This window comes from Uloborus diversus, chromosome 5, assembly GCF_026930045.1.
Source record: "Uloborus diversus isolate 005 chromosome 5, Udiv.v.3.1, whole genome shotgun sequence".
Taxonomy (NCBI): Eukaryota; Metazoa; Arthropoda; class Arachnida; order Araneae; family Uloboridae; genus Uloborus; species Uloborus diversus.
The window spans coordinates 166,069,924-166,080,692 of NC_072735.1; the positions used below are offsets into that span (position 1 = coordinate 166,069,924).

General features: G+C 35.2%; 1 protein-coding gene across 2 annotated transcripts in view; it reads left to right on the forward strand.

Annotated features, from left to right (window-relative positions):
* Nucleotides 1–10,769, forward strand: part of LOC129222048 (prolyl 4-hydroxylase subunit alpha-1-like) — a 106,135-nt gene extending 95,366 nt beyond the window's left edge. For both annotated transcript variants that reach the window (XM_054856466.1, XM_054856467.1), the window contains exons 12-14: nucleotides 8,582–8,650; nucleotides 9,469–9,565; nucleotides 10,383–10,769. In XM_054856466.1, the coding sequence (XP_054712441.1) occupies nucleotides 8,582–8,650; nucleotides 9,469–9,565; nucleotides 10,383–10,453 (237 nt within the window). In that variant the 3' untranslated portion in view covers nucleotides 10,454–10,769. The remainder of the gene's footprint in view (nucleotides 1–8,581; nucleotides 8,651–9,468; nucleotides 9,566–10,382) is intronic.

The following is a 10,769-nucleotide window of genomic DNA, read 5'->3' on the forward strand; positions in this document are numbered from 1 at the left end:
AATGTGAAAGCCAAATGAAGCGAATAGTCGTTAGTCTCAACTCGAGATATTTATTCAGAATCACGAACGAACGTTACATCTCCTTATAAACAACTTGAGAAAGTGCTAAAACTTTCCAGACTTGGAAAGATACAGAAATTAATAGAACATTCGAGAAAATACGAGAAACAGTAGAAACGAAATTTTAGTAAAATTCACTGTGTCCTAGTCGGGATTTGAACCCGGGTCGCTCGTGTGGGAGGCGAGAATTCTACCCCTGAGCCACCGTTATCCACGGATGAAAAGTGCGAACTTCGCTACAATATCATTTAATAGGGAAATTGCATAAAATTTACTGTTTTTTGCCCATAACTTTTTTTCTAAAGAACAAATACGGTCAAACAAAGTAATGGGACCTAAGTTGAGCCATCCCCTATCCATTAAAAAAAGAATCATCAAAATCGGTTCACTAGGTGAGACGCTATGAGTGGACAAAAAAAAAAAAAAAAAAAACATACATACGGTATGAACTGATAACCGCCTCCTTTTTGAAGTCGGTTAAAAAGGTAATTATAAGCTCTTTTTTTTCTTTTTTTTTAATGTGTAAAAACTAGGACATCGGCAGTTATCCAAAAGGAAAGTTCCAAAAACGAAACTTTTACCGACCTTCGATGATTTTATGAGTGGGAGTTATGGCGAGGCTCTACTTGGAATTTTTTCGAAATTGAAGCATTAAAAACGAGATTTCTTACGTGCTTTACTGATGATAACGAAGGGGGAGGGGGGGACTTTCTTTTTCGATGCTGTATATTAGAAAACGGAGTTATAAACGATCTTTCATAGTGTTACTAAGAAGAGAGGATCGAGGGCTTTCACCCAGTAAACAATCGAAACTTCGGAAAGAGAAATTAGAGGGGTAATATTTAATACGGAAAGATGAGGTTAGTGGACAGTGGAAGATATGAAGGTCTGGTGTACCTGTGAGTCTATGATATCATGACATGGACTTTTACATGATACAGAATCTGAAAGTGAGAAACGAAGTAGATCGATAGGGAAAGACCTATGGCTAGTTACAAAAATTGCTTGGTGTGTAGTGTTTAAATTTAAATTTGAGGTTTTAATTTAATTTTTGACATTAGGTCAAAAAATCTTCTGTCATCATGTTATGAGAAAAATGGGGATTTGGGGGTTTTCCTCCCCCCCCCCCCTTTTTTTTGAGATTAAAGCCCAAAAAAGGTAATTTTAGACGATCTTCGATGATATTATGGGAAGGAGATGCTTAAGGGACCTCCGAAATTTTTTCGACACTGATTTCTGACGCTCTTTAATGATCGGGTGGGGACGTTTCTAGGTCGATTGTGGCGGAAATACTCTCCTCGAAGTTTTTCGAAGCTGAAATCCCAAATACGCTGTTGTAGGCCTCTTTAATGACGTAAACTAAGGAATGGGGTTCGGGAGTTTTTCCCAGGAATTCCTTAGAAAAGCTAAGTTTCAAAAACGCACTTTAGGCAAGCTTTGGTGACTAAGACGGAAGATATAAGCTCTTTTGGATCCCTCTCTTCCCCCATTTTGGCTACGTTCCAATCTTCTTTTATTTATTTTATTGATAAAAAATATGAAACACCCTCCAACAGTGTTCTCCTTAAAAACCATTTACATTTAGATTTTCCATAATAAAATTTTCATTTTACAGCCAAGTATTTTTATTTACTTGAAATGCAAGCTATCTGCGGCCCAGGTAAAAAAAAAAAAAAAAAAATCTTGAACTGATCTGGTGCTTTGGTGACCTTGAATAACCTTAATGATCTTTTGTATTTTTTTTTTTCACTCTATTTTATTTTAAATATCATTCCTTCTTCATATCTTGATAAAGTTTTGTTTCAATTTTCGATTCATACATGATTTTTACATTCAAACACTTAAAACTACTGATGTGACTATTAATTTCAATATTTTCAATCTCTCTCGCTATACTTTAATTTTTCTCTGAGTTAAACCATATTTCTGTGTACTTTTCTATATACATAACTCTGATTTTCAGGAAGATATCTTTCGCTTTAAAACTAGTATGTTGTGGCCATCACGAAACTTTCTTCTATACCTTTCTTATAATTCTGATCCTTCCCCATGCTTAACGAGGAAACAATATTCCCAACGAAAACAAAATTACACATACCAAAACTTGATGACCATCCCATCTCCTGATTTATCTCAAAAGCAAAGCAAAGAATGAAAATTGAAAATTATTTTAAAAGCCTTGCTTAAAATAGTTACCAACATTTATCTGTTAACAAACACAAGATGGCAACAGTTAAAAATTTTAAATCAATGAGATAATATTTCGGATCATTTCCATGCAATTAAAAGCACGAGCTGAACGCAGACGACAGTCTGTTACGATTTATCTTTCTTATTGTTGCAATTAAAAAGCTATTTTTATTCACACAAATAAAAAAAAATCAGCCCCCCATGGAGCGATTGGCGCCAAAGTTAAACCAACGCCTGTTTACATATAGATTCACATATATTCCAAATTTCAACCAGAACGTAGCATTACTTCTTGAGATAGGGCACTCACAATGGAAAACTAGTATGTTGTGGCCATCACGAAACTTTCTTCTATATTTTTCTTTTTTTTTTTTTCTGATCCCTCCCCATGCTTGACGAGGAAGCAATATTCCCAACAAAAACAAAATGACACATGCAAAAACTTGACGACTATCCCAGTGTCTGAATTATTGCAAAAGCAAAGCAAAGAGCGAAAATTGAAAGTTATTTTAAAAGCCTTGCTTGAATGAATTACAAATATTTTATTTGTTAACAAACATAAGATGGCAACAGTTCAAAATTTTAAATCATTGAGATAATATTTCCTACCATTTCCATACAATTAAAATCACGAGAAATACGCAGACGACAATCTATTACGATTTATCTTTCTTATTGTTGCATTAATAAAAATATTTTTATTCGCAAAAAAAAAAAAAAAAAAAAAATCAACACCTCTTGGAGCGATCGGCGTCAAAATAGAACCAAAGCCTGTTTACATATGGATTCACATATATTCCAAATTTCAACCAGAACGTAGCATTACTTCTTGAGATAGGGCACTCAAAATGGAAAAAAAGAACGGGTGATTGCGCTACCCCCCTTTTAGCTGTTTACACAAAAATAAAATCAGTGCTTATACCCACTAAGGGCTACTTGCCGATAAATTTTTCTTTCATTCCGTTCATTATTTCTTGAGATACAGCAGTCACAATTGACAACAAAAAACGTTCTACAGCTCAACCCCCGTTTGAGTTATTGACACCAAAATTGAATCAGCACCTGTTCCTGTTAATACCAACATATGGACCAAATTTTGTTTGATTCCGTCAGTAACTTCCTGAGGAATAGCAAGCACGCGTAACTCGAAAAACGTCCCATTGCTCCACCCCCCTTGGAGGAATTCGCGCCAAAAACTAATGGGCACAAGTTCACATAGGGGCACATATGTGTACTAAATTTCGTTCGATTTCATGCGGTAGTTTTTGTTGTAGAGCGGCCACAAAAAACTGGTCACACACAGACGTGACACACATACATACACACACACACACACACATACATACATACACACACACACACAGACAGACAGACATTTTCCAAAAATGGTCGAAATGGACTCAGCACACTTCAAAACGTTCGAATCCGTCAAAATTCGAAATTCGAAAATTTGCACGAATCCAATACTTTCTTCTATATATTAGATATAGAAGAAAGTAAAAAGAACGGGCGATTGCGCTACCCCCTTTTTAGCTGTTGACACCAAAATAAAATCAGCTCTTATACCCACTAAGGGGTACTTGCCGATAAATTTTTCTTTCATTCCGTTCATTATTTCTTGAGATACAGCAGTCACAATTGACGACAAAAAACGTTCTATAGCTCAACCCCCGTTTGAGTTATTGACACCAAAATTGAATCAGCACCTGTTCCTGTTAATGGCAACATATGGACCAAATTTTGTTTGATTCCGCCAGTTACTTCCTGAGGAATAGCAATCACGAGTAACTCAAAAAACGTCCCATTGCTCCACCCCCCTTGGAGGAATTCGCGCCAAAAACCAATGGGCACAAGTTCACATAGGGGCACATATGTGTACCAAGTTTCGTTCGATTTCATGCGGTAGTTTTTGCTGTAGCGCGGCCACAAAAAACTGGTCACACACAGACGTGACACACACACACACACACACACATACACACACACATACATACACACACACACACACATACATACATACACACACACATACATACATACACACACACATACATACACACACACAGACAGACAGACATTTTCCAAAAATAGTCGAAATGGACTCAGCACACCGCAAAACGTTCGAATCCGTCAAAATTCGAAATTCGAAAATTTGCACGAATCCAATACTTTCTTCTATATATTAGATATAGAAGAAAGTAAAAATACGAAAGGTAAATGGTAGAAAAGGTCGGTGTGTCGGCGGCCCCTGAGAATCATATTTTTTATGTAATCATTTTTAAACTGAAGGGTCTTCAACCGTGGATTTGAACTCTTCGAGGGATATTGAGTGAGAGAAACTGAATATTTTATTTTTCGCAAAAAAAAAAAAAAAAATGTTAGAAACGCACATTTAGGAAGTTTTTACTTAAATAGTCTTTATAATACAGGATTTTGGATGCTCCAAATTGTGTTTTAAAATTGCATTTTCTGTTAAAGCCCTATTGAAAAAATACTTTTTGTCACTTTTATCGCAATTGTTATGAACTACAATTCATAACAATTGTGAATTGCCATTCATAAGTAAGGTAAATGTGAATTGCAGTTCATAGATGAAATTGAAAAATGGACAAAAGTATTTTAACTTTTTAACCGACTTCAAAAAGGAGGCGGTTATCAGTTCATACCGTATGTATGTTTTTTTTTTTTTTAATCCACTCACAGCGTCTCACCTAGTGAACCGATTTTGATGATTCTTTTTTTAATGGACAGGGGATGGCTCAACTTAGGTCCCATTACTTTGTTTGACCATATTTGTCCTTTAGAAAAAAAAGTTATGGGCAAAAAACCATAAATTTCATGCAATTTCCCTATTAAATGATTAAATTTAAAACCCATTGTTATGAAAGTTTGGTGCCATACGACAGTAACATTGATAGTGATTGTAATGATAATTTTGAATGAAGGCTTCTCTGAAGCAAGCATCAAGTTTCGATAATAATCGGGAATCTGGCGCTGTCGTCTCATTTTTGGCGTAAATAATTTTATTTTGGTAACCTTGCTGATTTATAGTAACAGTATGTGAATTATCGAAATCTTCGATTCTTCAGTGCTATTGCTCCATAATGGGGGTAAACCTAACCTGGAAGCGAGGTGATGCAGTGATTAGGATCTGCTTAACCTTCACAATGCTAAAATTAGGTTTGCCTCAACTACAGTAGTATTTTTTTCGTTATCATCTATGCCAATAACAAATGATGGGAGCTAAGTAAGAAAATACAGAATTGCATCATGAGCAACTTAAATGCTGTGAAATGTAAATTAATTAGAAAAAACGTAATACTTAAATGGTTATAAATTAAATTAACTACACATTAATTCCAAAGAGGAACAAAGATAAGTTTTTAGTGCCAATCGCTTAAAGTTTAACGCGTGTTTATAGTTTTTTTTTTTTATTATGGAGCATTTTTATGAAAAAAATAAGGTGAAGTTTCGTGATGGTAACTTCTTACTATTTCTGAAATACTTACATTTACACTAAAAAGAATAAAATAAAAAAATTTTGAAAAAAAAATAGAACCGACTTCAAATTTGCTCTAAAAAGTGAAAAATAATTTTATTCTTTAAGCATCATCGATAATGCTTTTAAACATAATTTTTGAAGTTGGTGCAAAAACGATCGATAAAATCATTCACAGCCGTAACTCAACTACAACTATAAATTTAACCAGGCCCAGTTTCTTCACTATCACATAAAGTATGCATTGATGACAACATATTTGAATAACAATATAAATGTTTCGTTCGTAACTTCGGATGCTTTTCTGAAAAAAATATGAACGAAGCATGGTTACACTGGATTTTACGTTTTGTTTTTGCGCCAACTTCAAAAATTATGTTTAAAAGCATTATCGATGGTGTTTAAAGAATAAAATTATTTTTCACTTTTTAAAGCAAATTTGAAGTCGGTTCTATTTTTTTTTTTCAAATTTTTTTTATAAATACTGCCCTTGTTTTTCTGTTTCTATTGCATTACTAAAATGAAATTGGCGGCCCCATTTCTGAAAAAAATCGGCTGGTGTAGCACCCCCACAGCTCCCTTAGCGACGGCCTTGCACCCTCCAGCCGCGCGTGCCCATGCGTAAAGAGGGATTGAAGCTAGAGAATTTACGTAGCGTTATTTACATTTTACTATTTGTACACGGGGCAACTGATCGGCCCGAAACATGACCGGCCCACCAGGCAAATGCCCGGTTGCCCGCCGGGTGTATGTCCACTTCATACACCATCTCTCCGTAGTTCAACGATTCGAACACCTAATACTTATAACATTAGTATTAGCAGACTCACTTCGTACCTATTTAACATTGCACATACAGCAGAACCTCGTTTATACGGCTCCGTTTATATATTGATCTCTGGTTAATCTGGATCGAATTTGCAGAGCTTTAAAAATCGTACGTTCACATAATAATAATTTTAGTAATGATGGCTGAGCTGTCAGTGCACTAAACATTCTCTTTTTAATTTGACTAAATATTAATCTACAACTTGTCAAATGTCTCGTACGCAGAGGTGCCCACCTGGGGGGGGGGGGGTCATGGCGCAGACTGCACCGTTGAAATTTTTAGAGGGGGTTGTTTTGACAGGTATTTTTTCGGGGGGCTCTTGTTTTAGGTGGCTTTCGCGACATTTAGGGGGTGCGCCCTTGCTCTTAGGGAGGGAGGGCACCGCTGTCGTACCTAACGCTAAATCTCGAAATATTTATATATTTCCACTATAAAATTACAGATTATGAAATTTTCTATTATTTTAAACTTTTATTTGTACTTTCACAAAAAAAAAATTTTAGAAAAAAATATAAATACTTCGAGATTTAGCGTCGAGTACGAGACATTTCGCAGCCAAATATAGTATAATGACACTATAGTAATCTAACAAACATCATGGCGTCATTGGAGCGTCAATACGAAAACATTGCAGCTTAACTAGAAATGATCAAGTGTTAGGGCGAAACAATCTAATGTACTTTTGTTATAAAATATTGTTTTTTGCGGCAATAAAAGGTATGTCTGCTTACTTAAGAGATTGTTTTGTTTATTACCCATAGTATCCAAAATATTCGGAATGCTTGATCCCAGTTAATCCGGATAAACGAGATTGTTCTGTGGTTGCAACGATATGCCTGCTATTATGGCTTAAGCGCTCATTCAACTTTGAGAAAATAACAGAGTTTAAACAGGTCACCCGGTAAATCCGAACAGGGCTCAGCCCCGATTCAGATTTCTGAGGGTCCGCTGTGTACATTCAATTGACCGTATTTTTGAGAGTGAACGCCGCACCCGGTGTAAGCGCCGCATCGAAATATATTCTCAAGGAAAATTTTTTTTAATGTATGCGCCGCACCCGGCATATTTGCCGAACCCGACATTAAACAGCTTTAAAGCACAATTAGTAGTAAAGAAAGCTGGACTGAGAAATGCAAATGAAGGAAATATTTTTAATTAACGAAACCATATATACTCGGTAAATATAATTTTCTTACCTTGGGAGTAGACATTCGTTGGTTATCCAGAGCGAGGGACGCAGACCCTTCTCCTCAATGTTAAAATTTTGGGCCAATGTCAAACTCTCTGATCCAAGCAGCACAAAAATATCGGTCTACGTAAAACGACATAAGCCGATGTTCGAATATCGAACAATAACGGATAAGGGTCTTGAAACATATCGCACCTTGGCAAAAAAAGTGACACAACTCAAAATTTGAGAAAAATGTATTGACTATTAATTTAAAACCTAAATTTAATATTCTTTCTTACCAACGACAAAGTTAGCTTTCATAACTGGTGTATGGTGGAGTAAAAACGAAAAATCCAATAGTGACATTATCAAAATTTCATAATTTAGATAGAACATTTTTAACTTTATGCTTATTTCGACGTTTGAAATCAATTTATCATTATTAAAAGCGTTTATACAGTAACATTGTTATTTATATAGAAACTAGAAGCAAAATAGAAAATTGCAAACATCGAAAAACTTTGTTTTATGTTAGAAAAAAATATTGAAACATTAACGTTTTTTGACGTGACTGACGTACTTTTTCTATGTTAACCTTGATGTTGTGCTAACTGCCGGCAACAGGACGATGTGGTGTCATCTATTGGCAGCATTTTCAACGTTTTCTAAAAACTTGGATTTTTTTACTTGAAATAAAGACTATATCCGCCGCACTCGTTATACGCGCCGCACCGGCATTTTTTTTGCTCGTTTTCTTGCATGCACCGCGGCGCTTATTCCTGAAAATAAGGTAATAATAGCAAATAAGTTAACCTATTTCTTTTCTCTATAGTTATCTGACGTGACAAGAGGAGGAGCAACTGTTTTCCCGAAAGCTGGAGGAAGTGTGTGGCCAAAACAAGTAAAGTGCTATTTCAGACAACATATTTAATGATCTTAGCAACGGTAGCAAAGAATGAATGTATGATAGTAACAAATATTGTGACAGAGGTTTTTAAAAACCTTAATGAATGCTCTCTGTCTCTGCAATATTAAAAGTACTTCGGTACGAATTAAAAGTTACAACGATTACAAATCCTTAAAGAAAAAGGTCCGTTTCAAAAATACATTATAATAATTACTTGATGCTTAAACACCTCAGACCTTCTACAATTTACTGGAAAGCATTTAGAACGATGGTTTGCACTATCTCATTAAGACTTTTGATTTTTTTTTAATGATCTTGGGAAAAAGTGTTTTAAAATTATTTAACGCTATTGCAAATCAAAGTCAGCTACTAAAACCATTTTTTAAATAAATAAATGTAAGTAAAAATAACTTATTGCATTCGTGCAAACAATCTTATTTGTAAATGAGAGTATGTACTGTCTGACCACGGATTGTATGGAAAGACAAACATCCCTTTTACAGCCGGAAATGGACGAATCTATTATTTTTAGTGATGTTAGCTTTTGCAGAAGTAGAGTCTCATTCAGATGAGTGGAATACGCACATCAATATTTTACTTTTCCCGCTCATTCAGGTAGATTCGTCTTAACTGGACGTTTGAAAATTCCGTACAATCCGTGGTTGGACAGTAATGTTCTTTTTCGTATGCTTACTAATATTCAACGGATCATCATAAAAATTCCTTCATTCTCTGAAGAAAAAAAATGTAAGAGTTATGTAATAATATCAATAAATTATAAAAACATAAATATGTCTATTACTTGTTTTCAGGGTTCTGCAGTGTTTTGGTACAACTTAAAGAAAAGTGGTGGACCCGATACTCTAACATTACATGGTGCATGCCCGGTAGCTATTGGTAGCAAATGGGGTAAGCGATTGTTACTGTTCATATATATTGCATTAACGTACTTTTCTTTTAGTCAACCTATATAAATATGTTCTATACAAACGGTCTATAACCATTGAAATATTTTATAGCAAGCACTAGAAAATGATTTAGAGCTCATTGTTCAATTTCTTAAACACTTTTCTTTGGTACTAAAAACGCTGTTCATATCTAGGTCACACTAAAGTCAAACTCAATAAAAAAATTTGAAGAGAAGAATGCAGAAAATGTAGAAATTCTATATTTCTTAGCGATAATGACTACGGAATATTCCCTAAATATTTTTTTCCGACTACTTCCTTCTGCATTTAAGTTAAAATTAAATACTCTCACATTAGTTCCCATGTTCCTAACCTGTCGATAGCGATCGCAAATGAGCTCCAGAAGCAACTGCCGGATCTGCGTGGAAAATTACAATCAATCTTTTACAGTACCGGTGTTAAATAAGTTTTAAACATATTGTATGAAATGACGGCCGCAACAAGACGAGTTTTTAGGAATCAATCCCCTGATACGTCTCAAACGTTTCATTTTGAGTATCGATATTGTGGAGTCAAACGTCCAGTACGAAAGGAGTACTTGGTACCCTTATCTGAGCTGATTCTCTAAATCCCACACGTGGTTGAAGTTTGGGTTGCTATCATTTTAAACTTACAAGTTAAGTTGGTCGTGTTGGAACGGCAAGGCCCCACGTATTTCTTACATTGTGAACAAAATGAGGAGAAAGCCATAATAAAATAAAACGAAATAAAACTAACAAATCTCAACTTTAAATCTTGCTAACGATTCATTCTTCCAGTGGCCAACTTCTGGATAAGAGAAAAGGGTCAGATTTTCCGACGACGATGTGAACTGGACCCCGAGCTATGATGACGACGGAAATACGACTACGACCCACCTCATCGAAAAAACCATACGATCGGACTCACTGTTCTTGGAATATTGGGAAAACACTATGTGTGGATGGACAATGTCCTGTTTTAGTCCCAGGGTGCAGCTTTTATGTCTCACTTTTGTATTTATAATTCTCTGTTGTGTGAAGTTCTGTAACATAAAAGGATTGAGAGAGAATTTTGCTTCGATTTCGGTGCTAAAGCATTCAATGCATTTGTGATTTGTGTTTTTATGGAGGCGAAATAGCAAAATTGGTTTCATCAAGAAATGTTTATATTTCTAATAAATAATA